Source organism: Ilyonectria robusta, assembly GCF_021365365.1.
Source record: "Ilyonectria robusta strain PMI_751 chromosome Unknown BGZ61scaffold_5, whole genome shotgun sequence".
Taxonomy (NCBI): Eukaryota; Fungi; Ascomycota; class Sordariomycetes; order Hypocreales; family Nectriaceae; genus Ilyonectria; species Ilyonectria robusta.
In genome coordinates, this window is record NW_025764439.1 from 1,661,876 (window position 1) to 1,688,445 (window position 26,570).

At 53.3% G+C, this 26,570-nt stretch overlaps 8 protein-coding genes across 8 annotated transcripts; 2 read left to right on the forward strand and 6 right to left on the reverse strand.

Annotated features, from left to right (window-relative positions):
- Nucleotides 1-2,027: 2,027 nt before the first annotated feature.
- Nucleotides 2,028-3,074, reverse strand: BGZ61DRAFT_186580 (uncharacterized protein). The gene is made up of 2 exons (XM_046237758.1): nucleotides 2,131-3,074; nucleotides 2,028-2,055 (listed from the first exon to the last, which is right to left on the reverse strand). Exon 1 carries the CDS (start codon nucleotides 2,942-2,944, stop codon nucleotides 2,420-2,422), a length of 525 nt encoding a protein of 174 aa, XP_046107753.1. The 5' UTR covers nucleotides 2,945-3,074; the 3' UTR covers nucleotides 2,028-2,055; nucleotides 2,131-2,419.
- A 2,438-nt stretch (nucleotides 3,075-5,512) lies between these two features.
- On the reverse strand, nucleotides 5,513-6,301 carry BGZ61DRAFT_529876 (uncharacterized protein; the record flags this gene model as incomplete). Its single annotated transcript, XM_046253473.1, has 1 exon — nucleotides 5,513-6,301. One exon carries the CDS (start codon nucleotides 6,299-6,301, stop codon nucleotides 5,513-5,515), a length of 789 nt encoding a protein of 262 aa, XP_046107754.1.
- A 766-nt stretch (nucleotides 6,302-7,067) lies between these two features.
- BGZ61DRAFT_586247 (uncharacterized protein) lies at nucleotides 7,068-7,866 on the forward strand (the record flags this gene model as incomplete). Its single annotated transcript, XM_046256434.1, has 2 exons — nucleotides 7,068-7,093; nucleotides 7,217-7,866. The coding sequence occupies 2 exons, from the start codon at nucleotides 7,068-7,070 to the stop codon at nucleotides 7,689-7,691; spliced, it is 501 nt and encodes a 166-aa protein (XP_046107755.1). The 3' UTR covers nucleotides 7,692-7,866.
- A 5,367-nt stretch (nucleotides 7,867-13,233) lies between these two features.
- On the forward strand, nucleotides 13,234-16,092 carry BGZ61DRAFT_186783 (hint-domain-containing protein). Its single transcript, XM_046237759.1, has 3 exons — nucleotides 13,234-13,544; nucleotides 13,662-14,272; nucleotides 14,324-16,092. The coding sequence occupies exons 1-3, from the start codon at nucleotides 13,542-13,544 to the stop codon at nucleotides 15,948-15,950; spliced, it is 2,241 nt and encodes a 746-aa protein (XP_046107756.1). The 5' UTR covers nucleotides 13,234-13,541; the 3' UTR covers nucleotides 15,951-16,092.
- On the reverse strand, nucleotides 16,093-19,634 carry BGZ61DRAFT_569440 (uncharacterized protein; the record flags this gene model as incomplete). The annotated part of the gene is made up of 6 exons (XM_046256029.1): nucleotides 16,093-16,726; nucleotides 16,792-17,126; nucleotides 17,178-17,434; nucleotides 17,496-18,070; nucleotides 18,129-19,244; nucleotides 19,307-19,634. 6 exons carry the CDS (start codon nucleotides 19,632-19,634, stop codon nucleotides 16,281-16,283), a joined length of 3,057 nt encoding a protein of 1,018 aa, XP_046107757.1. The 3' UTR covers nucleotides 16,093-16,280.
- Nucleotides 19,635-20,723: 1,089 nt separating this feature from the next.
- On the reverse strand, nucleotides 20,724-22,480 carry BGZ61DRAFT_446910 (Thiolase, N-terminal domain-containing protein). The gene has a single exon (XM_046245258.1). The coding sequence runs from the start codon at nucleotides 22,170-22,172 to the stop codon at nucleotides 20,913-20,915; it is 1,260 nt and encodes a 419-aa protein (XP_046107758.1). The 5' UTR covers nucleotides 22,173-22,480; the 3' UTR covers nucleotides 20,724-20,912.
- A 462-nt stretch (nucleotides 22,481-22,942) lies between these two features.
- Nucleotides 22,943-24,583, reverse strand: BGZ61DRAFT_346495 (uncharacterized protein; the record flags this gene model as incomplete). The annotated part of the gene is made up of 1 exon (XM_046239886.1): nucleotides 22,943-24,583. The coding sequence occupies one exon, from the start codon at nucleotides 24,581-24,583 to the stop codon at nucleotides 22,943-22,945; it is 1,641 nt and encodes a 546-aa protein (XP_046107759.1).
- A 1,324-nt stretch (nucleotides 24,584-25,907) lies between these two features.
- Nucleotides 25,908-26,278, reverse strand: BGZ61DRAFT_475305 (uncharacterized protein; the record flags this gene model as incomplete). Its single annotated transcript, XM_046248674.1, has 2 exons — nucleotides 25,908-26,019; nucleotides 26,076-26,278. 2 exons carry the CDS (start codon nucleotides 26,276-26,278, stop codon nucleotides 25,908-25,910), a joined length of 315 nt encoding a protein of 104 aa, XP_046107760.1.
- Nucleotides 26,279-26,570: the final 292 nt, after the last annotated feature.

Here is a 26,570-nt window from a genome sequence, read left to right on the forward strand (position 1 = left end):
GGCTGTCTCCTTTGGGATATGCTGCTTTAACCAGGGCTATTGGCTCCATCTGATGGGACAGTCTTGTAGTCTTCTAGCAGGATTTGGAGACAGCAGATTGATGTGTCCATCATCATCATCGCTATTATCTACAAAAGGACCACTTGACAGTAATATTAGCCCATCGATGCGGCATTCCCTTGTGAATAATTTTGATCAGATGATAACCATGGTGGTATTTCCAATACTCTGTCTCTTTTATTCATTTCCACCATGTTCAATCTCAGCCTCCCTAGTTATCCAGACACCCTAGACTTGTTGCCGAAAAGCCTTTACCTCCACTCTCCCACCCCCAACATCTTCCCTCCATCATCTCCGTAAATCGAACCTGAAGCCCGTACATGTTGAACTGAAATTATTCATCACTTGATCAGCCAGGGCTATATTGTCGTGAGAGGTTAGAGGACTCACATTGTGTAATTAAATGGCTGTCAGGGATGGTGACGTTTAAATCAGACTTTAACTCTGCCGGGCTTGTCAAAATCCATACAGTAGTACTGGGATGGGAACTTACGCTCTCAAATGAGTGTTTGGGATGATCGTGGCTGAAATAGAAATCTGCAGTTAATCACACACAAGATAGGAGCATATTAGTGAACAAAAAAGTGGTCGGTTGCATTTACCGGGCCATGCCCTCCAAATAGTTGTCTGCTGTTGTTAGTTTATGCTGATTAGTTGCATAATTGCTCCCAAACATACCACACTTGAGCTACTAATACACTCTATAATAAGAAAGTTGGCATGTAAATACAACGAGTTTTTCTCAATAAAATGTACTCACAGTGGTGCGAATCTCTCTGGCTAGGTCAGTCCTGCAGCAATTTGTCAAATATGAAATAGGCTCTTACAACAGAGTTCGAGGTTGCCAGCTACCACTATATCAGTCACTGGAAACAAAGGTCATGGATTGAACCTACACCTAGTTATCCTAATCAATGTCAGTCATGAGTCCGCAACTTAACTTCTGGATGAATAGGTGCAATAACTTATGAGCTTCTCATCCTGCTGAGCGCAAGGAAGTATGGATAAGCAAGTAGACTCAAATAAAGTAGTGCGCTGTGCTATCACATACCTCAGACTTGATGCGCTTTGCCTGTGTATATATTAGTTACTGACTATTAACAGCGAGCCTGGAATCACATACCTTGGCCAGTTGAAAGAGGTTCTTCAACTATATTAGCATATTTGAAACAAGGGAAAAACTTCAAGCTATAACTCACCTCAACCTCCGCTGCATCAACCTCTGCCGTGTCGAATTGCTAATCCATATTAGCATCCAAGTGCCCCCAATGTGAGCCAAGTAACTCTACCTTGGCGCGCTCGTCCCACATCTTCATCGATAGCCCAGTCAGTGAGTTACCTAGTATGGCTTTGAGTAATCATTGACGTACCGCGGCATCATCGAACAGTTTCTGTAAGAGAGATTAGTTAGTTCCCTGCAAGATAGTAGCAAGAGATACACCTACGTCGCGGAGGGCAGTGAGCCGCTAGAAATCATAGTAGTTAGTTGTTGCAACGCTCAAGTTGCCACTGTCTAGCTAGACTTACCTTGACCTCGGCGTGGACGTTCTAAAATAACATCAGAATACACTGTACACAATCCACATAAGGTCCAAGGGGTGTAATTACTGTCGCCTCAGCTAATGCATCCTGAAATAAATTAAGCACATCAATATTAGATGGAGAGATAAGTGCTTTGACTTACTGCGGCTCGCTTCAAGGCATACTATAGAAGTGTATTATTAGATTAGTTGTTATGGATCGCTTCGCCGGGGTTAACTTACTTCTCGTGTAAATGGCTAGTGTTCCACATCTCAATACCGTGTCGACTCAGTAAATCAGCCCTAAATCCTTCACCCACTTATTGCCTTGGAGCTTTTTTATACCTAATGATTTAGGATATCTAAACCTTTGTTAGTCTTAGTCCATAAGAACAGGGCCAATTTATTGAGTCGATACGGTACATTGCAAGTAATATTAACATGGACGGTTGAAAAGACAAAGCTTGGTTTTGGCCTAGTTGTTACCGCCGTTAGCGAGGCACTGAATGCAGGGGTTTTGCTGGAATGCTCATCATGAATCATGTCCTACCTTCTTTTCGGCCGCAGGGGGCGTCGTAGTGGAGCTCGCCAAGACGCCAGCCTCGAGACTCTGTTTCCCTCTCGACAACAAACACTTGCTCTTCAGATCGTCTTTTGTCACTCGGATTATCGATGTCTCTGTCACTTTGTCCTTGTTTCCCACCACCTTCTATGAGGCAGGTCAGTCTGGTCTGTACAAATAGCAACAAGGGTACACTTGCATCTCGGAGCGAGGCATCGGCTCATGCTGCTCGTCGTCCATTGAACAGTGTTTCCTTCAAGGCTTCGATCTCCGGACGTCAGCCTCTTGTGTCACCACGGTTCGCGACTTTGTTTCGTCGACGATTTTGAGGGCTTGCCGTTACTCGTCCGCACCGATGCAGAAACGGGGGTTGAGACATCGCGAGGCAACTGATGCAGATGATGCAAGTGAATCGGGCAACACATGTGGCGCATTGGTGTAGGCTGTCATGGTGACGAGAGGATGGCTCCGATGGTGGTGTTGACGAGACGATGGTGTCGATAGTGGTGGTGGAAGTTGTTGAAGGCGGTAGAAGTTGTTGAGGTGGTGGAGGCTGTTGGAGGTGGTGAGAGTGGCAGCCTGACGGACCACGTGACCCTGAGAAGTCCGTCAAGAACTCCTCCAATATCACTCCTCCGTCTATTGGGTCTGAATCCTGGCGTTTGGTGGCGGGGAAAACGCCGAGGGTCGAGTACCGGGTTGAGGATCGGGGACACCGTCGATGACCATGGAAGAGTTTGAGTATCAGGAACAGAGTCGGAGGTCGGAGACAGACACAGGGACCGTATTCTGTGCTTAGCATGAACGTCGTCAGTGAGTGTCATCAGATCGAAGAAGTCGGATGGATGGCATAAACCATTCAGTCCATGAAGAAAAGCCACAGGCAACTAGTGACAGGGATGGGACATGATTGTACACTTACTTACCTGTCCGAGAAAGGCTCCCACTTCAGAGTCATTGCTGAAATTATGCTGCGTCTCTGCACTGGCTCTGGCCACGTTCAAGGCCAGGTTCCCAGGCGGCACCACGTGGAGGTTGCAGAGTCCGACTTCGCCGCCCGACCGGCTCTTCTTCCGTAGGATAGCAAGAGCCGGCCCCCGTTGATCTGGGAAATTGTCCGATGTCCAACTGCATCATGTTGACCTCTGCCCATTGTCCCTGGTATCCAACCATTGTAACTTGTCGATCCGACCATTGCAACTCGTCAACCCCTGGTATCCAACCATTACAACTTCCACCGTTCCACGACACAGCAGTAATTCAACGTGACGTGCTGGTCTCCAAGTCATCCCACTTTCCTTCCTCGTGGGGACTTGGTGGTGGAACTATCGGCTTCTCCAGGGTTGATTTGGTCGCGCCAATCTTGTCTTGTTCCCTTTTACCCTGCTTGGCGAGTTCCGTTCCCGCCAAGGTCGCTTCCGGGTTGCCATCCTCCGACAAACCCGACACATGCGAATTAAGCCATACGTCGATGAACTTAATAAAAGAGTCCCGCTGGTGTCCAAGCAGCTTGCCATTTTTGAAGTCTTCCTCGACCTTCAGTTCCCGCTGCCTACAGGCGGCCTGAACGGACTTCCAATCTACCTTCTCGTCGGCGGTGAGATGATCCCACGGGCGCGGCGGTGGATGATGAGCAGCATCATTTCGATCGGAAGAGATCCTAAGAGCATCCAGGTAGACGTTCTGTGTGACATTTGCCTTGTCGCACATGGCTCCGATGCGGTCAAGATATGGCGTTTCTGGCCCTTTGCCCTCTGGCTTGCCCGCTTTCCGCCATTCTTCCACAAGAAGCATCTCCGGCTGAACCAAGCTCAGAGTTGTATTGGGACTCAATCCCGTAGCCACGATAAACCTGTCGTGTAGCTTGGAGGCGACCTCTCTGTCCTTTCCTCCCATCCCATCCGACTTCAGTTTTGCATATAACTTGGCGCGGACTTCACGTTGGACCTCGGGTTCGTAGGCCTTGACTGCTTTGTGGATGCCCCCACACCAGTCGCCAATCTCCATAAAGTAGTTGAGCCTGTTCGCCTCCTCGAAGCTCCGGGAGTCGCTGTCACGGGAGTCTATCAGCTTGGTCAACAACTTCCACCTATCCTGCAGGTCATCATGGTCAATGTCAGCAATAGCAATGGCATCAGTGGCCTGCTTAACCAGTCTGTCCTTGATAGCCTCTGTCTCGGGATTGAGCTCTTTCGTACAGCGCCGTTTGATGTCCTCAACAATTTCCAGGGCGACAGAGTCATACTTCCGCTTTGACGCAGAACCGTGGGCGCTGCTAGTATTGTCCATGTTGACAAGAATCGTGTTAGAAACGTTGGTTCAGTACCAAAATATGCTTCGAATGGCAATATGTTGGATGGTGGTCTTTGAAGAGATGGAAACAGACTCTCGAGGTTCTTTTCTTGACGAGACCACATGGGCGCTCGGTTGACCTCCTTCCTCATGCCAGCAGGCATCGTGGGATAATGGAAGGAACTCGCACAGCGCAGAGAATTTTGCACCTTCCTCGTGCATATAGGCATTATGAGAAAAATGGAAAGAACGGCTCGACACGGCGCATCCTTCAACGTGCTCTGGAATCTGATATGGGGCCATCGAGTCCACCTCGATCACCTCCGCTGGTTCAATGAAGGGAGGGCGCATTCTCCTGACGGCCTGAATGCGCCACGAACGACAAATTAACTGGAGGTCTTCGCAACCACTTTTTTATATTAACACCAAAGTACAATTTAACGAAATGTCACTACTGTATCACAATGAAGCTTTGACGTCCTGTACCCATTTTGGTAAGTAATATCTCATGGATACTTAGAAGGGCTCCTTGAATGAGCGTCAGACACCAGCAATTGGCCAGTGGCAAACGGGAATTGTAAGCACCGACACATTCTGAAACGGAGTGAAGCCAAAATATTTAAAGGAACGTGTGACTCCTGTAGCTGGCGCATCTCGTTTGTAGTAGGTGGTAGCATTTGGTAATGCCATAACCCTTGCATCGGATTTTAAGAGAAGAGTTTCCTTTCATAGAATCCTGGCCAGTGGCATCTGCTCTTCGCATTTTCATGCTTTGTGATAACTGTCTGGTATTGCTAGCTCTATCAAGATCTAGGCGCCAAATTTCAGAAGTATTCGCAAGCGAGCATCCCTATATTAGCAGGCAAGTTCTCCTTTGGATACCGACCAAGGTGATCCTCTCGCCAGAACAGTATCCTCGTTTTAATTTCATCAATAAATGAACCGCAAGAAATCCAACAGTCGTCGATTTCATAGTAATCCTCCCACGGGTCTGCTTTGGGATAGAGGCTGTCGGTTGCCACTTCGACAAAACGGCGGTTGCCCTGATAAAAAATCGACTTCCCCTCCAGTGCCTCGTTCATAAGTACGTTAGGATTTCGTTTGAGCCCATAGTCGATAAGCCAAAGCGTATCCAGCCATCCATTCGTTGCTCCGTCAATGCCGCATGGGCTAGAGTGTCGAGAATTTTGACATCGCCATTGTGTGGTCGAGCTTTCTCAACCTCAATCGCCCAACTTGGATTGAATTCCAAGGCGACGTTTTCCAGGTCATCGAAACTTAGACTTTCTGCGCCCAAGAAGTAGCGATTTACAGCGCCACCCCAGCTGAGGGCTTCAATGTCGTGTGGCTGGAAGTAAAAGAGGTCTTGGTTTGGGAAAACTGTAATGTAGTGATTGTTGGATGAGTCCTTGTCCTTGAAACAGGCCATTGCCGATACCAAATTTTCGTACTCGCTGAATTGATCGGGATTCCGACCATTACAATGGTGTCTCCAGGCCGACTCCCATTTCCGACACTGGAATTCGCGTTGAATAATAAATCTTGATTCCTTGCAAGCCGTCCAGAGACCTCTGTCAATAAGATATGTTGATGGGTTGTTATAAGTCCAAGAAGCGTGATCCTTTCGGTCATCTGGATGAGCGCCAATAACTCTCGGTCCCCATTTTGGGGCTGAAATACAAAGGTAGGAATGCCGAAAAGTATTTAGTAAAAGGTCATCTCTTGGGTCGTTGTCGTGCTTGTCCTCGTCGGAGTTGTAAATGCTGAAAACTTGGACGCCTGGGCGAGCAGGACGGAGCGCAAGCCTCCAAATCTCCTCTCTCAACTCCCACGGGAGGTCGAGAAAGCGGCTAAATAGCTCAGGCATGAAGGTGTAGGTGTGTTCAAAAAGAGAAAAATGTTAGCGATTATGCGAACAGGATTCCTGCTTGTTTCTTGGCAGGCCGGTAAAGGTTGAGAGGAATGAGCTTTAAAATGGGTATCTGTCTGGGCATTTATACCCTGCGTCGGTGATATAGAGTTTTATTTATCAAGGTTGATAAAGTCGATGAGGCCAGTGACTCAAAGTTATTCTGACCTGTTGATGCCACCACCGCGAGTGAGTCAGCCGGTCTTGATGCCGTTCAATCGATCACCTTGAGAGATGGACGGAGAGACATGCTTGAAATTGGAACACATATGAAATGAGTTCGAGCTTTCTTGAGTCGAATCTCGACAGACGCTCCGATGACCACCAAGAGACTGTTGATGGGGCCTATGGGACGAGGGTTTGAACCTAGATATCCTCAAGGTTGTTACAGGCATGGTAGGTAACTACATGAAGAGCAGGATTTCAGTGGCATTGCATTATTGTAGGTTACCCTACTCCGACCCCTATATGGAGATGCTGACACCCGCTTCCCGACGGCTTCATCGGTCCAAGTTACCGCTTTGACAACAGGTCACCAGAGCCCCCATCAACTGTATTTGCCAGATCATTGATTGTCTAATGGATTCAATTAAATTTAAGTGCCTCCGTGCAATCATTTGGTCTTGCGCAAAGCCATCATCTTCTATATGCTTCATCGGTTGTGTCTGTTAACGACGATCAAAGCAATATCCTCACTCTACCAATTTAGGGAATCGTCACAACAATGCTAAAAGATGATTACGTCAAGATGTTCTAGTTATAACAGAGTCATTGGAGAATGGTCTTCCTAAATATCTACAACCTGCATTTTTTTTCTTTAAAACGGGGGATACTCTAGGCTCTCTATAGTACTTACTACCGTGCAGAGTGAAGCCTCTTGTGCTGGTTCACCCTGCCGCCATCACCAAAGTCATCCACAGACACCTGGCGACTCGCCCTGTATCCCTGGACGCACCAGCACACGCACCTCTTCCCCTCGACATGTTTCGTCCTTGACGACGGCAGCGGCACGGAGGCGGGCTACTGCATCGACTGCCCTTCCGTGGACGCTTTAATCGCGGCCTACGCGTTGCACGTCACGGCCGTGCTGGACGCATCCCCGGAGGTGCACCCACGGTCGGACCCGCTTAAGCCGCCGGAGCCGTGGACCAGCGCCGAGGGCTCCGTCAACGCCGCGTCCCTGGCGCAGCTGGCCTACGACCCCCACCAGCTGGCTCCGGTCGCCCACACCGACGTACCGCCACGGTTCCGCACCACGCTGCACATCGACCTGCTGGAGCCATGGCAGGCCAAGGGATGGGGCGGCAAGCTGCTGGAGCGCCTGGTGGGGGCTCGCGGAGCGGTGTGACGGCGACGGCGCCGCAGGGAACCAGGCGTTTGGCTCAGCCTGGCAGAGGACAATGCGAAGGTGGTGCGATTCCAGGAACGGACGGAGTTCGAGCTGTGGAAGCCCCTGGATCCCAAGCAGCGGACGAAGGTCCAGAGGACACTCACAATGGGGGCAGGCCGAAGCGCAGGATCAGGGTGACCACGGCATTGTCATGGTGAGGGAATTTCCCGGGGTGGCGGCGGGAAAGGTCGGAGACGGAGACTAAACGTTGACAATTACAATTACCTTTGACCGTACGAAACATGGATGGGCGTGGGTAAACGGAGTGGGTTCGGGCGGCAGTCGACAAGGTGGCATCCAGGTAAATTTTCACCACGGGAGCTTGAAAGAGGTGTTGGCCCAGAGTTTTACACCTCACCGTCCTCAGATATCGGCTTCGAATTGCCCAAAATGGTACGGAGTAGTCAAGTCATGATAGGTCTTACAAGTTCTCCCGAAAAAAGTGTGGTGATATTGACTAGCGCCTCGACCTTCTAAGTAACCAAGTCGAGACATACGCCGCGGGTATCAAGTTCAATCCATCCGTCCATCACCGCCAAAGCAAACCAAAAGAAAAATGCGCCTCTCTCTCCTCTGCGAAACCTCCGGGGTGCTTTACCTTTTCCCTCAAGCCCTCTGCGTGCCTTCGTGTCGCCGTGCTCGTTGCCCGTACTAGTACACTACTCCAATGCCACGCCGCCCCTCCAAAAAAGTTCGCCAGCAAAAAGGTAATTGAGACAGTTAAGACGTGGCTTTGCGCATGCTATTAATCTCCCAGGCCGATGAAGAAGGAAAAAAATGGAAATGGAAATAAAGGTCGGATCCAGCAAGCCCGTTTTTTTCTTTCGTTTTCCGTGAGAAGTGTCATTCATCCAGTGCGTGCGTATGTGAGGAAAGGGACGCCGACTCCGGTAAGAAAGTCAAGGGTATCGAAATTTTGTGACAGACAGAACGGAAATAGGTAGTAAGAGTGTTTGTGAAGACAAAAAGGCCGAAGTGAATAGGGGGGTGTTGTGTCGTTCAGGTCGTCAAGAATCCATCAGGGCCCTTTGTGCGTGTCGGAAGGTTCGCCACCTGCGCCTTGTGAACGATGCTTGGAACCTGGCATCTGGGCGGGATCGTTAGCCTGGAGGGACCTAGCAGTAGATGACGGAGGGCATACCGTTGAGTAGTTACGGCGAAGAAGAGGTGGCATTCGTGGCGACAGCCGTGGGGGATCGCAATGCGAGATGGAGGAAGCCGCTTAGCAGCGAGGGCAGCTGTTGCACTGCTTGTGTCCACAGGCGGTGCAGGTGGTGCTGATGACAATCATGCCGGAGCATTGGCAGCAGTATTCGTAGGCAGGCATGGTGGAAGGTGTTGAGGGTTGTTTGGTGGTGTTGTGGTTTGTGGGTTGTTGAGTTGTAGTGTTGCTGAAGACGGTTGCTGTTGATGGTTGATGGAAAGGCGAAAAAAGGTGAGAGTGCGATGAAGAGAAGAAGGAAGAAAAAAGTGAAGAAGGAGGAGGGAAGGAAGAGTTCAAATAGTGACGGAGGAGGAGCAGTCGGGAGACGGGACAGACGGGGATCGGGGCTTGGAGCGTGGAGCGTGGTGCTTGGTGGCCTGGGTGGCCTTGAAAGCGTCCTCGGCCGTGGAGGAGGCAAGAGGGCGTGCAGAGCGCACAGTGGGTGTTTGGTTTTCGGGTCGGCGGCGTGTGGAGCGGAGCGTTTAAAGCGTCCTGGATGGATTCAATTGGCGTGCCAGTGGAAATGGGATGGAGCGTGGCGTGCAGGTAGATGCAGACGAGGGTGCGTGGGCGGCTCGGGAGGGTGTGCGAAGGGCGCCATCTGAGCCCATCTCACTTACACACCAGCCAGCCAGAAACGACCAGGCAGAAGAAGTGAGAGAAGAGCGGGCGTGTGAAAGACAGGGCCCGTGTTCCCACCTGTTAATGCGTGCGTTCCCATAGGCCGCGGCTCCGAGATGCGGTTCCATAGACAAATGCTTGTTACTCGCGGTTTTCTCTCGCCTTCACCTTTTCGCTGCGACGCTGGCGGCGTTCGCCTTGGCCTCGCCCTGCTTTCGGCGGAGGACCGTCTTTGCCACCCGCCGCGTTCGTTGCACGTCCGGCTTTGCATCGGCCGAGCGACACAAGGCAGGACGTGATGTTATTATTCTGTTTTACATAAACTGAGGAATAAGCACCCCCTGGCTCTGCTGCAAGCCGGCGTCACAGTGGAGTGAGAGGCGGCCCATAGCGGGAAGCTCAGTCATTTTTTTGGTGGGCGAGTTCGGGAGATTGAAGAGAAAGACCGAGCGAGGGTCGAAACTCCGAGAGACGGAAGTGATTGAGGCGGCTAAGCCATCTTCCTCGCATCCGTCCATCCATTCATTCATCCATCCATCCGTGTTGTTTGTTCGGTCTGGTGTCCAATCCCTTTGATCCATTCAGCTGGGTCGTTCAGCCTGTTCAGCCCGTGCGTGACCTTGCTTTTCTTTCTTCCCTCGTTTCTTTCTTCCTCGTGTTTCTGTCCCCCAGAACAACCTCAGCCCCCACTGCCCCGCGACTCCATGCTCCATACTCCACGATCCGCGGAATCCATAATGCTGCTGCTCCATTCTGCTGCTGCTCTCACATGCATCGCAGCAACGCTTGACCATGGTTCCCATGCACTAAACCATAAACCTTGAAGCCCATGCTCGCCTCCAAATCCACTCCTCACACGCCCCCCCCCCTCCATGTCCTCATCCCCAAGCCACCTTCAACTCTCTCCACGCCAGAAACGGCATCCATCCCATCAAAAAGTGACGGCACCCCGGACCATCTCAACCTCCTCAACCCTCCACGGACTCAATTGCGGGGTAGTCCAAAGTCAAGATCCCCCATCCCCCCAAATTGCGTCCGCGGATTGGTCGCCGCGCCCCAAAGCCTCACTGGCAAGCTCGGCGGGATGACGCATTCCTGTCGGTAATGGGGGCAATGGGACGCGGCGTGCAGCAAATGGCGAGCCAGCGCTTGCCCTCTTTCGCCGCGCCGGCGAATCGGATCGCTCAACCGCGAACCATTGCGTCGAGTTCCCAGGGTCTGGCTGCGAGTCGGCTGTCTAGCTGCCCAGGGTCTTGGATGCTGCATCGTGAAATGCTGCAGCTTCCAGGGCCTCGCACCTCTAGCATCTCTAGCATCTGGGACCCCACGCCCGGCCTCCGAGCCAAAAATGCAGCCCAACAAGCCCACTCACACGCACAACTCGCTCCGACTCGGAGCTAGACCAAGCACCACCGGACAAAGCCAGGCTAGCAAGCAGGCCATTATGAAACAGTATGGGGTAAAACCACACATTTCCATTATCTCTCGCCTCTCACCGTCGAGCGTGACAGCGCGGGGTGTGTCTGGCATCTTGCCTCTCCCCATGCAAGCTATGGCCTTCTTTGCTTTTCTACCCGATCATGCTGTTCGGCAAATACCTCCCAGCATCGGCGGAACGGCCGGGGGCAATGCCGTCGGGTTGGTCGGCTGGCCGGTTTCGCAGGACGCTGTTGGAGCTTGTTGCCGTGATGCTTGCGATGGGCGGCTTACACGTGGAGACAACAAATGGCCCGAGTGGTGGGAAGCCATCACGCACGAGGTCCCACCACTCCCCGGACACGGGGAATAGGCCGGTCTTGTCATCGGCGACATGCCAGTGGTGTTGTTTGTGTTGTTTGTTCCGTGTCAAAGCCAGGCGAGGCTGCCAGGCGAGCCAGGTTAGGGAAGCCTAAGAAACCTAAACTCCGTATCCGTGGTCAGACGGTAGTCCATCGGCTGGACGATCTGGGATGCGCTTGATGGAGTAGGTTCACGATGTGTTGAGTTGAGTAACCGGATGCCACCACCATCTTTCCGCAAGCGCCCATCGTGAGTTGACGAGAGGAGGGCGCGAGACTTGCCATTCGATCTGCGCAACCCATCGTCATTCGTCTTTCCTCTTTTCCCTTTTCCCTTTCAACCCTCCCCCTTCTGTCTTCCTTTTCACACACACACACACACACACACAGGATCGTAGTGCATCCAATGCGCTGCATCCGATGCGGCCATGCTCATCCCCAACACCCCGTGCCGTGAAGCCCAAGAGCCGATCAAACATTGGAATCCTGAGGCCCGAACAAAGTGGCAAATGCTCACGCTCGTCAACTGCGGACCCCGGCGTCACCCGGGACGGACGGTGTTGGGCTCTCCCTTGCAACGGTCGCCGCTTTGATCCATTGCAGCTAAAGGAGCCGCTGCAGGACCACAACCCTGGTATTTCTGGTGCTGGTGTTGGCCCCTGACTTCCTGCGTTTTTGCTCATCAACGTAGCGGCTTGAACTATTATGTGGTGCGGGCGCCCTGAGGCCAGTCTGACTGTCTCGCCGTCCTCTCCTCCGTGCTAACCGCAGGCATACAGGCTCAGGTCCACTAGCGTAGCACACAGTTGCAACCTCGACGGACACATCGGCCTTGCGGCAGAGAAAACGGGAGGCTCTCATGGTGTTTGTGGAATTGTTTGCCATCGTTGGAGTTCACGTGGTGAGCTGGTGATGCGTAGCATTGTTTGCAGTCCCTTAATTCAGATAATGGTAGTTCTAGGTTGGCCCGTCTATCGTACCACACAGGGCTGTCGGGTAGGTCAATGAATATTCTTCTGCTGTCGACTGCACGACCGGACCAATGACTTGGTGCAAGCCATGAAAATGAACGCCATGCTCCTCTTCTCCTCCATACCCAACTACGTACCTCAGGCCTCGGGTATTATTCCAGCTTGCATGCTGCCGCTCACATGGCATCCAGCGCGGGGAAGCATTCGTGGCATCGGATTGGTCCCTGGGACTCTCTACACGCTCAGTTGTACTGACGATGTCCCAAGTTGGCCCAGTAGCCTCGGCAGGGGATAATTGAAATTGAACAGATGACCTCTGGATTCTGAATTCCGTAGTGGCTTCTTTTTTTTTCTTTCTCGGCAGCTACTGGATACGGATGCATCGCCAATAACGTAAATCGCCTGCAAACGGTGGCGTTGGTCCGTTGCAGACGGGGGCTCTGCACAGCCGCGCTCCAAAGCCCAGCTGTCTGCCAAGCGTTCTGCCTTGCAGGCGCCAGGAGGATCTTTCGTCGGCATCTGACGAGAGATGGGGACAATGGCTTTGCAGCCCCGTGTTTCCCCTCTTTTTATACCGGCAAATCGGATGGAGTTGTTACCACATTCTAGGTAACTGAGTTGGATTTGGTGTTGCCTCGAGGTTGTCACCAGTTGTTGAGTGACTACTGAGACGGGCGCATCAGGCAGCGGGGTTGAGAAAGCCTACCAGATCGCCCAGCATATTGCACACCATTACACAACAACACACTGCCATATGTCACCCGAATTAGAGATTCTCAAGCCCAAACTCGTACACAAACCATCTCCAGCCAATGCCCTCTCAGTCGGTACCTGGCCTGCCCTACGACGAGGCGCAGCCATCTTCTCCCTTCTACAAGGCAGCCAAATGAAAGCCTCTTAGTGGACTGGGCTGAATAGCGACCAGCGCCTTGGCGGATCACCGGCTCACCAGCAGGCTCACTGCCTGCGGTATGACACCACCGCCACGATTACACTCAATGCCATGACTCTCGCCATCACCACGCCCTTCTTAAGCTGCTGCAGTCGCCGCCTGGCAGCTCCCATGTCCATTTCAAGACACCAGGTCGATCCGATCCGCCAGCACTCGACGCCCGACACCTGAACGTGACGCCTCAGCCTCCATCCCACCACGTCATCGCCATCGCCATCGTCATTGCAGACCTGCCCGGATCTCCCATCTGACATCTTCGCTCCAGCGCGTGTCCCGCCAATCATGGTACGTCAGAGCTCCCCGCGCGCCACGCGATCGGCGGCCCCCAGGACCCTGAATCTTGACCCCCGTCATCGTCCCCGTCTGCAACGTCAAAGTCGACGACTAACACGCCGTGTCCAGAGAGTCCCCGCGTGGAGCAGCAGCAGCTCGCGGAAGAGCAGCGACGAGAAAGACACCGATGGCAGCGCCAACGAGACGCTGCCGATTCGGGAACGGGACAGTGAAGATGAAGTCGTCTCCTCTGGCCACGAGGCAACCGTCCACCTCGAGCCCGTCCCAGGGAAGAAGGCCCTCATCGTCAAGATCCAACCCCCAGTCGCACCCCTGATGCCCATCTCTCATGTCCCCTGCGATATCGTCCTCGTCATCGATGTCTCGGGCAGCATGGCCATGGCGGCTCCCGTCCCCGGCGAGGACTCTAGCGAGAGCACTGGTCTCTCGGTTCTCGACCTGACCAAGCACGCTGCTCGCACCATCATCGAGACTATGAACGAGAATGACCGTCTGGCTATCGTCACCTTCAGCGGCAAGGCCAAGGTTATCCAGCCGCTGATTCCCATGACGAATGCCAACAAGGATGTCGCCCGTAAGAATGTCACCAAGATGCAGCCCATGGACGCCACCAACCTCTGGCACGGCATCCTTGAGGGTCTCAAGGTCTTCAAGGGCGTTGGCTCCTCCTCCAAGGTTCCCGCAGTCATGATTCTCACCGACGGCATGCCTAATCACTTGTAAGTTTCCTGACGTCTCTCACACTCTTACCTTCCAACTAACCCCCCTAGGTGCCCTTCGGCTGGTTATGTCCCCAAGATTCGCGCCATGGGACAGCTCCCAGCTTCCCTTCACACCTTTGGCTTCGGTTACAGTCTGCGATCTGGCCTGCTCAAGTCCATCGCCGAGATTGGCGGCGGCAACTACTCCTTCATCCCCGATGCCGGCATGATCGGTACCGTCTTCGTCCACGCCGTTGCCAACCTGCAGAGCACCTTTGCCACCAGAGCCGAGTTGAAGCTGCGATACGCCTCGCCTCTGGAGCTGGAGGAGACTATGGGTGATTCCGTGGAGAAGCAGGCTCCCAAGGCAGTGGAAGAATTGCCCGACACGATGGAGTTGACTATCCCCCTTGGAAACCTGCAGTACGGCCAATCCCGCGACATCTTCCTCCGTGTCAAGAATGCCGCGGACGCACCCAACCCTGTCGTAGCCGCAAGCATTTCCTATGTGAAACCTGGATCCAAGAACCCGGGCATGTTCAACACCAGATTCTCTCGCACCGCACCTACTGCCGCTCTTGCGGTGACTTCGGCTAGCCGTAGCACCCTCGATGTCAGCAGCCTGTCCGAGGCCGAGATAGCCTACCACGAGTCAAGGGCTCTCATCTGCGCCTTTATCTCCTCCCTCTTCCCTATCGGGAACGATGGCGAACACCGCACAGTCGCCGACTTTGAGACCGTCATCGATGCGAAGCTAGGAGAGCTCACACAGCTCGTCGAGTCGCTCCCCGCGAAACCATTCCTCGACGCCCAAAACGTGTCGCTCATGCAGGATACCGCGCTGCAAGAGCCAAAGGGACAGGTCTTCCTCGCCATCAGCACCCAGCAATTCTTCCAGAAATGGGGATGCCACTTCCTGCCCTCGCTCCTCAACGCGCACACCCGCCAGGTCTGCAATTCGTTCAAGGACCCTGGAGCCCTCCAGTATGGCACCGGCAGCCCGCTGTTCAAGTCCTGCCGAGATGCACTTGACCAGGCGTTCGATGACCTCCCCGCCCCAGAGCCTTCGCGGCCCGCCAGGTCTGCCAGATTTGGCTCCCACTCGCCCCTCTCCTCTGCACCCATTCACATGAGCCGCTACAATACCTCCAGCGGCGTCTGCTTTGCGGGCTCGACAGACGTCGCCCTTGCGTCAGGGAGAACGGTGGAAATTCGAAAGTTGAGGCGAGGCATGAAGGTGCGGACGCCTCTGGGATCGAGGAGGGTGGCTATGGTTCTCAGGACACCCGTGGAGAGCGAGGTTCTCTGCCGCGTGGGCAAGGTTCTTGTTACACCGTGGCATCCCATCTCCGTCGACGGCAAGGCGTGGGGTTTCCCCGCGAACACAGCCGACGGAGCTGTCCTTTACACTGGCGCCATCTACTCGGTCCTTCTCGAGCGCGGTCGCAGCTCACAGGCGCATGCTATCCGCGTCGGGAACGTGTGGGGTGTGACGCTGGGACACGGCTTGACGTCTGGAAACGACAGCCGTGCCCACAGCTTCTTTGGCGACTACAACGCCGTGGGAAAGAGCTTGGTGACTCTTGGCAGACGCAGGAATGGCGTCGTAATTGGCAATGGTGTTGAGAGGGATGAGACGACAGGCTTCGTCAAGGGATTTAAGGGACAGCAGAAGGAGACAACCGCGAGTGCTTGAACGGATACTGTAGTAGTTTAATTTCGCGTCTTGAATCTGCAACTGTGCTCTCTACGCTTCTTATGACTTATTTATAAAATACCGGTACGGTAGCTGGAAATAAATTTGTAGCAGATAATGGGCTTGCAAAGTGTGTGTATTCGAATAGCTAGATAATTTGCGCCCGTCGTATCTCCTAGTTGAATTTTAGAGCAAAGTTGACTCCAGATCCTCTCAAACCCCATTTTATAGCAATGTTCCCCATGGAATGTAGAAATGTAGTCCCGCCCAGAGACCGATGATCTTCAATGCCAAGCAATAACTCCAAACCCGTGCTTCCGTATCACCCACTCACTCCGAAAGTTCTGCAAGCTCCTCATTCCAGTCGAACATCTGCCTCTCCTGATCTTCCTGCTTGACCAAGACGTCGTCCAAGTTCTTAGGGATGCTCAGATCCTGCAAGAGGATGTGGCCATCATTTTGCGAATGGAACCGCCACCGGCTTTCCATCTCCAAGAGCACCTCTCGGACCTGCTGGTGGAGAACTTCCTTTCGGCATTGAACCTCAGTTCCCTCGGCATAGTTCTCGAGGAGATTGTTGATCAGGCATGCCACTAGGGCTCTGACATCCTCGATCACGGACGTTGCAATAATCTCGAGCTCGCCAGGAATCATGTCCTTTCTCTCGTCAAGTTTCCCGCCGAGTGTCTTCATAACATCGATAGACATAGTCTTGAATTCTTTGTTGATCTTTCTACTGACGAGATCTTGCCGGGCTTGATGCATACCTCTCCCACCTTCGCTCCAGTTAGTCTTGGCATAGTTATGGGGAATGTTTCCATGTATTTTTTGGATCACTTACGTATTTCTAACGCCTTCCGGAAAGTCGGTGCCAGCTGCATTTCAAGGTCTGCCAGGATCTCAGTATGAGTGTGAGATGCGTCGTGCGACAGATTGTCCAGAGTTTGCCTAATGTTGTTCTCGACAGTTCTCTGGAGGTCCTGGAGTGCAGGAATAAGCTTCGTAAACTCCGGCTCTAGCGAAGGCGCACGCTCGTGGATGGCGAAGAGAAGACTCTGCAAGTAGGCCTTCCAGATTTCCGAAAACTGCTCCATGATCGGGTCTTTGAGACCTGGAAGGTACTTGTTGAGCTTCTCATCCCACTTCTCAGCGATGTCCGTGAGAAGAAGTGTAGCCCTGATAGCGAGATGTGAGCGCGGTTGAATGTGACGGTGGGGTCAAACTTACAAGTCCTCTAGCCAGGTATAAACCACCGATGTCGCGCCTCTGCTTGTGAACCGAACCCCGCCGCGGAAGAGGATGGCCTGGTAGGTATTCCAGTGCAGTTTCTCGAGTGATCCGCGGTCTTCTGGATACTTGTACGACCATCTCGCTGCCTTAGCACGGGCTTTCTTGTTGAAGAGTTTCATCTCATCAGTGCGGTTGGGCAACGGCTGAATCTCCTGGATCTTTTTACTCCACTTCGCAAAGAAGTCTCTGAACTTCTACAGCCCATGCGTGTTAGTTTCAATGTAGAGGGTGTTGAGCATCACGGGGTACACTTACATGGTCAAACGTCGCATGTGCGTCTGCCAGCGAACTCTCAACCTCATGTTTGGTGAACTTGGATTCCGTCCCTCGGCATTGTTCCTTCGAATAGCTCCATACTTTCTCCATCAGCTTGTGGAAGTTAGAAAGCACTGTATCTAGGTGCTTCTCGCGTCTCTCCAACGTCGCGTAGTGCAGCCACTGCTCGGCCGCTGGAACGCCAGTGCATCGCTGGGTCGGAAATCCCGCCATCGGTTGCGACAGATTCTTAACCTGCCAGAAGGCCTTGGTGGATACTGGCAGGACACTCAGCAAGCGTGGATCTTCCGATCCATCCATGGCGCCGTTGGTGTTTTTCGCGTGTTTCCTCGAGAACTTGTCGTGGATCTTTCTCTCGACATTGGTATTGCGAGTCTGGATGGCTTGGTGATAGAGCCAGGTGTCTAGTTGTTCAACGCGAAAGTCCAGATCTCTCATTTTCTTGTCAAAATCTTCCGATGCAATAATTGCCTCCTTGATCGCCGCTTTGCATTTGCCTTTAGCCCGTTTGAGATCTTGCTTCTTCTTCGAGACGCTCTGAGGAACAGCTGCGGCTGCCACATGTTAGCAAGGTATACCTAATCATGAGAATATATCGTGGGGGTGGTTTACCGTCCGAATACTTCGAAACACGCTCCGATTGGCGTTGGTACATGGCGCTCGCTTTTGAGAAGTTCCGCTCAGCTTTTCGCTTGTCTGTTTGGAGAGAGTTGTACGTGCTCCGAAGTCTGCTTTTCTCGTTGCGCAAAGACTTGAGGTAATCCACTTTCTTGACGATTTCCTTGTCCTGGCCCAGTTCTGAGCTTTTGATATAGCTCTCGACCGTAATATCATCGATCTTAGAAAGAACGACGCAGAAGCCACGACTGTTGAGCTTTCCTTCGAGCTTCATCTGAGCTTCCTCGTAGCCACTTTGTATCAGAGCTCTGCCCTCTTTTTCGTCCGCAGCTCGGCAAATAGGGCTTACCACCATCCGGACATCCAGGTTCTCCCTGAACTTCCGAGTAACCTCTGCACGACTGTCGACGGCATCGCCACATCCTGGCAAGTCGACTAAGTTGATGCCCGTTTTCAGAATGTCGGCTTTGACAAAGATACTTACCATCTCGACAAGGGGCCAAGCTGAGAAGGCGATTTTCCCACCATACTTGTGTGTAGTGGAATCCAGGAAGGGCTTGATCTCATAGGACAGATCTTGTGGCTCAGAGCTGAATAGATGTCGAGTGCCTTCGTTCATGAGATGCAGTGCGACTGGATTGGACTCAAGAATCTGTTTGATAGCAGCTTGTTCTCCTTCGAACGTGTTGCAATTTTCAGCATATTCTCCAAGTAGTTCTTCATCGAGGTTCCACACAGCCTGAAATTTGGGTAGTTGGTGGTTGATAGAATTTGTTGCGAATGCCATATCCTCGGCTCTCTTACCCTCATCCTCATAGTCATCTTCTTCAATATCGTTGCGACGACTCATCTCCAGAAGTAGCAGAGAGAGCTCTCTTTCAACTTCAGCCTTCTTTCGGAAGCTGACTTCTGCACGGTACTCATGGCCTGGGGTGTCGTCATAGTTCCATGAGACCTTCCCAACAACTGCCGTAGCAGCTCCTTCTTGGCCAGAGGGTAGAAGTTCTTCGATCCGAAGAAGTGAGCCCAGAAATGAAGACTTCCCAGCACCGGTTGGGCCCTCGACACCAACCAACACTCCATAGTCGCGATGTTGGGCACAGACTTTATCTGCGGACACATTAGTACAGTAAATAGCGACTCGACTTCCTCGGAGGTTGGAAGATACTCACCATGCTCTGAAAGCCATTGCTTGATGATTTCTTGTCCCATGATGACTGCATCATCGGAGCCAGCTTGAATGTCTTCGATAGCCGCTTGGAGCATCACATAGAGCTTTGCGCAGAATCCCTGGGCTTGCTCGACAGCTTTCTCCTTGATGGCGAGACGTTCGGCTTCGCTATTTTCCGAGCAAGAAACCCAACCAAAGGTATCGGATTCGCCATGTGTATCCTTCTGATCAATGACTCGGCTACTGGGGGCGATGTCAGCGATCGCTAGAGGCGATGATGATGGCTCACGCTTCTGGCGCTTTTGTGGAGGAGGATCCGACCCATCCATGGTGAAGTTCAGACCGGGGAGGTTGAGTCTATGAAGGAGTCAGTTAATTGAGCATGGAGTGTTGAGATAAAAATGGTGGAGAACGAGTAGAGGATGGAGATGTGCCAGAAAAGTTTGTGAGTAGCTGGCAACAAAGTATCCGAAGAGATAGAATAAAGATGAACATGAGAATGGAAGAAGGGAAGCCGAGAGCAGGGTGATAAGTTAAGGAGTGGAAGGGCCGCTGAAGTGGTAGAGAGGGTGAGATGAAAGAAACGGAGAACCGCAAACACTACCACTCAGGGCGAACCATCGCTCCGTGAATAGGCGGCGTCAAAGCAAAAAGAAGTTGATACTCGGAGGGAGAAAACCTCACCCCTTCTCGCACCGAAGAAAGAGACTCACCGAACGCTTGTGTCGGCTGACAGCAAGGAGTGACAGTATCAATGGTGGGAACAGAAATGAGGGGTTCGATGCGATAGTTTCAATGTAATCTCTCGAGGATGGAACAAGAGAAGAGATGAAGGCAGGGGAGATGAAGGGGAGGCAATGAAGAGGCTGTTGTGCTGAGTCTCCTCGAGGAGGGAGTTGTGTTGATGATGAGTTGCGATCGATGAGTAGAAATCAAGAGATGCTCTTAAATAGTTACTCCAGATCACTCTTATCTATCGATAGCAGTGTTGCAGTGATTCACAGCGGAAGGTTGGCGTGTGTTAAGGGATGACACTGGGAACATGCGCCAGCTATAGGCATCATTTTCTCAACATTTTAAATGATCCAGCCGTGGATAATGATGAGCCTGGTTATTATCATGCGATTTTTGTACCAGGCAGACGGCTGCGCCTCATGCGCCATTCACTTCTACCCACCACCTTGGGAGAACCGAAGTTCCATACCCATGTGGCTGATCTTGTCTGCCTTCTCGTGCCAAACCTGGATCCCTCTCCTTCACAAATACGAAGACATCGCAATTTACCAATAGAGGCGTCCATTTGGTGTGAGTAACGACGCCACTGAGTGACTGTCATTATGGACTTATTCATAGCCATGGTATTGGACACGAATGACAATATCACAATCCAGCACAACATTTAAAGTGAGAACATGGTATTCTTAAATATTTATCTCAGGGTAGCCCCTTCTGGACATTTATTCTTAGATTAAAGCCAACTGCATCCCACTAGCAAGGATCAAATATCCAAGTTTTGGTCATCTTGCTATCTGTATAGACTTTTGCCCACCCGCTTGCTGTCGCAACAGCATTCTTTTTCATAAATCTTTAACATTGAGGACAGACATTTATTCCCTGGTGAACAGACCAGCCATACCCATACCGGTACCAACGCACATGCTCACAACACCAACCTCGCCGCCATCTCTGGCCAGACCGTGCAGCAGCGTGCTGGTCATGCGGGCACCAGTGGCTCCGAGAGGGTGGCCAAGGGCAATGGCACCACCGTCGGGGTTCACGCGGCCCTGAGCCAGCGCATCCTCGAGACCCAGAGCACGGATGCTATACAGGGCTTGGCTAGCAAAGGCCTCGTTGATCTCCCAGCGGTTGACGTCGGCGTTTGTCAGGCCGTGCTGGCTCAGCAGCTTGGGGATGGCGATGGCAGGGCCAACACCCATCTCGTCGGGGTCACAGCCAACCGTCACGGCGGAGACGAACTTGCCAATGATGCGGTCACCGAGGCCCAGTGCGGTCGCCGTGCTGCGGCGCATGATGAGCGCGGCCGCGGCGCCGTCGGAAACCTGGCTGGAGTTACCGGCAGTAGAGGCGCCGTCGGGCTTGAAGGCCGGCTTGAGCTTGGCGAGCTTATCGATAGTAACACCTTCGCGGATACCGTCATCGGCGGTGACGGTGATGGTCTGGGCCTCACCCACAGCGTTGCCCTGCTTGTCGACCTCCTGGAAGCGAGTGGTAACAGGGACGATCTCCTTGTCGAAGAAGCCCTGGGCGCGGGCATGGGCTGCTCGACGGTGCGACTCGACGGCCAGAGCGTCCTGGTCGGTGCGAGAGACGCCGTAGCGCTGAGCAACGTTCTCCGAGGTCAGGCCCATGGGCATGATGCAGTCGCGGGTGTGGTGGTTGGGGGAGTCGCGCAACTCGGGCCACAGGTCGACGGGGATTGCTCGAGAGCCGTAGTTGCGTGTCATGCTCTCCATACCGGCGCCGATGCCGGCATCAATGGCACCGACGCGGATCTGGGCTGAGACGGCGGCAATGGCCTGGAGCGAGGAGGAGCAGGCGCGGTTGACGGTGTAGAGGGTGGTCGAGTTGGGGTAGCCGACGTGGTTCATGGCCATGCGAGCGGCCTTGGAGCCGCCGAGCTCGGAGAGGACGACACCAACGGCGACATCCTGGATCACGGCCGGGTCGAGGTTGGGGTGAGCTTCGATGGTGGCGCGCAGGACATTGGCAAGGAGTTCCTCGGGGTAGGCGTCCTTGAGGTTGCCCTTGTAGGAACGGCACACGGGAGTGCGAAGCGCGGAGAGGATGACTGTGTCGGTGGGAGCCTTGGCGAGAACGCCAGCGAGGCCCTTGGGAAGTTGAGCCATTGTGATGAGAAAGCCGAAGTCGGTAGAGAAGAAGGTGAAGGTATTCTCGGATGTGTTCGGGGATCGGGATTGGGATCGGTATCAGACACGACTGGGACAACCCCACAACACAGACTCAGAGAGGTGACAGTTCGGTCAAGAAAAATTGAATCGAGACAAAAGAAGTAGAAGAAGAGGAATTGAACAAGACAAGATAGTTCGTGGAATTGTTCGCGGGAGAGAACGGCATGAGGGCGGGTAATCAATCATCCACTTCCCTGAAGCGCGAGTCCCCCGCCATATTCTTTCCCCGGTTCCCGTTGCCGATGATGTCGGAAGGAAGTGGCCACCCCCCACCCGCTCCCCCCACCCCGGCTCCAGATCTCGGCTGTTGAACTGCGGCTAACGTATAGTGGCTGTGGCTGCTCTGCACAGGTGAGGCGGTGCAGTTCGGCCCGAGATCCAAGCTCCGAGATCCAAGCACCAAGAGCGAGGTTTTGTCTTCATCTGTCTCGCATTGTGGGGTCCAGAGTCACGCAGGGCACATATAAGACGCGGGGTAGTTTTAAGGTCTTTATTTGTTCTACATTTATGTTGATCCCTGCCCATTCTAGACCGAGATTACGTGACGTCCTAACAAGACAGTCTTTCCATGCTCACCCCATGCATATGAATGTCCTGTTCCTCCGTCCTCATAACTCAACTTCATACTCGTACAGACCTTGCTGATCTTTGTGGTATCTATAGTTTTCCATTCCTGCTGCGCTTAACGCTGACCTGAGTCTTCATTCTTATTGGCCGTACTGAATTCCTAGCCCGACCCTTCGTCGTTCTTCAGTCAGCGGTCCTCGTACCTTCTTGGCCGGGCTTCCCTGGTCTCTCATCACCTCCTCGCTCGACCCATGATTCCCACTAAATTTGCGCTTTTCCCCATCCCCTTTCGAGTTGGAGAACAGTTTTGCCTGCATCCGGGCGGATTTATCGATCGGAGAGCGGGTGGCGCCTCTTGAGCCTGTTGAGCTGGCCACATCGAAGCTCTGACGCGGGTCCCGCCGCAACAACTCCGTGGCCGCTTGGCTTGCTTGGCTGTCAAACACCTCCTCGTCATCTTCGTCACGCGAGCGTCCGCCACCTTGGGATGTGCGTGAGGCATGGGATGCAAATGAGGCGGCTGCAACTGATTGCAACGCTTGACGGGCCAGCTCCTCGTTATCCTCCACTGAGATGGTGCTCTCTCGACTTTGTCGTCGGCGATCTGGCTTTGATACGGGTGTCGTTGGCACAAAGCTCCTTTGAGCGTATCGCTGAGGCTCCGTCTGTGGTACGAGATCCACGGAGGGAAGGAGACCGGTGTGTGCACCACGGGGACGGTTCATGGGTGTAGTTGGGAGTGATGACATGGATTGGGCATTTCGTTGATGCTTTCTTACTTGTCGCGGTGCTGGCCGGTGTGAGGGGATGGGAGTTGACGGCGCGCTGTTATTATCCTGGCTCATAGCCTGGAGAAGAGCCGACAGACCATGTTCGCCCTCCCGAGTTTCTCGGGTAGCTGACCGTGGAGTCTGGCGGGGAGTAGAGCGGTAGGGTTGGGGTGTTGAAGCTGTCTGGGTTTGCTGCTTCGGAGTCAAGGCACCGTGAAAAATGCCACCTGGGCTGCACATGCTATGCAGATGTTCTCGATTCTCGCGGATTCGGTTGAGAAGCATGTCCCTCTCCTCAGTCAAGCCAATGGTCTCCTCCTCCTTCTGCTGGATGACCTTCTTGGCTACCTTGACGCGGCGGTGCAGCGTCTCTGTCTCATCCATGGCCGCTTCATACCACATCTTCATCTGGAGGTACTTGGCCTGGGTTGAATCAGACGATGTACTCAACTCCCGCTTAGCCTGGCGGGTGTGCTCGGCCGCCCGTAGCGCATCCACTTCACGACGGATCATTTCATGTTCCACAATGGCTCGCTTTTGGTCCTCGTCTGCCTGAAGACTCAAAAGATTGTACTGGAGCTTGTGGTGGGCCGTCTCCATCTTCAGCTTCTGGTTCTCAGCGATACATCCTTGCAGCATGATGCGAAGTTCGTCCGCCGATGCCTCCAGAACCTGCTGGGGCGCGGGCGGGACAAAGTCGGAGGTCAGCTGGCGGTCGCGGAGGGTGTTAAGAATTGTGGCGGGCGGGGAGAAAAGGTTCGATTGTTGAGAGCCCGAAAAGGTACGCTTGGAGTGGCCATTTGGGATATTGTTGACCTGGGTTGAGGGGGGAGGCGTAAGAGACGAGGGGATGATGGTGATGGCGGGTCGGTCGTCGTTGATCTCAGTCTTGAATGACTCGTTGGGGTCGATGGGGGATTGCGGGATCTCGGTGGATGGGAGCGTCACCTGCGACAAATCTTGGGAGGCCAGGTCCTGAGGGGTAGAGGGTTGTTGGACGGGGCTAGCCATGTGATTCTGGTTCACAGCGGCGTCGACCTGCTGGTGCTGAGCCATGGCTACCTCGGAGTCGGACGCCATCGTGAATTGGTGAACGGGCGACCGGGTGTGAGGGTTGGGTGATGGCTCAGTGAAGGAGCGTCGAGTCCAGCGGTCCAGCTCCTCGGTCGGCGTCGAGAAAAGCCCGTGGCGGCCCGGAGTCTTAAATCAGGCGACGATGCGTGTCGTTTATTGTTTGTTTGTCGGCGTGTTCGAAACCCGTCGCCAAAGTCGCGTGCAAATGGATCCCTGACGTCGTGGCTGGGCGGAATTGGTCAGGATGGCACGCGCGCGCTCTAGCACGGGCGGGACATGGGACATGCAAAAAGCAACAACACAAAAACAAAAACAGGGGACGTGCGATTCGTGCGATGTAAGCGCGGGGGGGCGTCGAGGTCAAGAATGCTCGGCGCGAGGAGCGAGAACAGGCAGAGGCAACTGGCTTCAGCCTCGTTCTGAGCGGCGTCTTGATGGTCTCTCGCTTGCGGTTTGGTGCAGGAGGAGAGAGACACTGCGGCCTTGAAGCGGCCCCTGGGAACTGGGAAGGTAGGTTTTTCCGTGGGCGTACCGCCGTACCTGCCCCGTTGCTGGGAGAAAAATGAAGAGCTAGTGATGTTGGCCAATCAGAATCCGAGAGGCTGGCCGTGGTGGTTCGCGCCGAGTGTACCGCTAGTCCTAAACCGGCCTCGAGGTCCAACGAGGCTGGGACTCGTGGTGGTCGTCGTCCTGCGACCTCTTTGACCAGGTGAGAAGTAAGGATGGCGAGGCACTGACAATGGCATGGTGAGGCTCTGGCGAGTCATAAGAGGCGGGGAATCTCAACGTTGAGATTGTCTTACTCTCCCACACGCCATCTTTTGCGCCTCCGACACGGGTGGAAAAAAGAAAGAAAATTGTGATTGTTCCCAGGCCCTGGTAGTCATGTCTACTTCGTACGACACTGACTCGAGTCTACTCCGTACCACGGCTAGAGTTCACCCAGACATCAAAGTCTGCCAGGCGCTCGCACAGCAGACCAAATCATTACAGACCACATAACCAAGACCAAAATCAGTGGACGAATCGCATCTATATTCCATCAAGAGGAACCAGAACGTTCATTTCTGTCGAGTCTATGTTTGTAGTCGTACTTTGTAGTTTGTGTCTGGGATATCATTGACCCTTGTATCCCGCCCACACCAACCAACAACACCAAGCCTTTTTCTCATGAGTCTCTGAGTCCTTCCCCCATCGCCGTCCATCTTTCAAATGTCCCAGTCTAATCCGCCCAGATCCTTACTTGTCCTCCCGCCCATCCTCATCTTCCCCTCTTCGGCAATGCCTCACCATTCCCTTGACCCCCATTCTCACCACCAAAGCCGGCAAGATGATCGGCCACAGCACCATAACTGTCACCCACCACGCCACCACTGCAACCAAGTCCCACCGCGACCCGCGGGAGTCGAGATACCATTCGGGTACCCACCGGCCTGCACGTCCCCGCCCGTTGATGCACAGGATGCTCATGATGCCGAAGAAGACCCATCCAAAGACCGACACTAGGATGAGGACTTTCACAACCGTGGTGGGGTCGGGCGTGGCGCTTTTGAAGTCTTGGTCGCCTTCAAGCGGCATAGAAGTGGGCACCATTCTGCTAGCGAGGCGCGCTCGGTCGAGTGGGAGGAGCATGTTGATACGCGGGGGTGCGATAGTATCTGCTTTGTTTGTTGGTGCTCTTGTATGTCTGTGCAGCAATAAGCGGTGGCAAGTTGATATCTGATGTGATGTATTATTCGTTGTGATGATGCTTGACGCGGATTGTGTGGATGTGGCAAACAAAACAATGCCTTCGTTTCAAACCTTATGACGAAGGCTTCCTCCTGCCCTGTCACAACATTGGTCGGTCATACCTTCCACTCGCGACGTCAAACTCAATCCTAAACTCCTTTCAGTTTGGTGTCAACAACCAACTCAGCCTCTG

Bases quoted from the DNA above. Each gene is read 5' to 3' on its own strand.
- BGZ61DRAFT_186783 (XM_046237759.1), top strand. The intron at 14,273-14,323 runs GTAAGTTTCCTG...TAACCCCCCTAG, and splicing joins GACGGCATGCCTAATCACTT to GTGCCCTTCGGCTGGTTATG.
- BGZ61DRAFT_446910 (XM_046245258.1), bottom strand. From the start codon at position 22,172: ATGGCTCAACTTCCCAAGGGCCTCGCTGGCGTTCTCGCCAAGGCTCCC.
- BGZ61DRAFT_186580 (XM_046237758.1), bottom strand. From the start codon at position 2,944: ATGCTAAGCACAGAATACGGTCCCTGTGTCTGTCTCCGACCTCCGACT.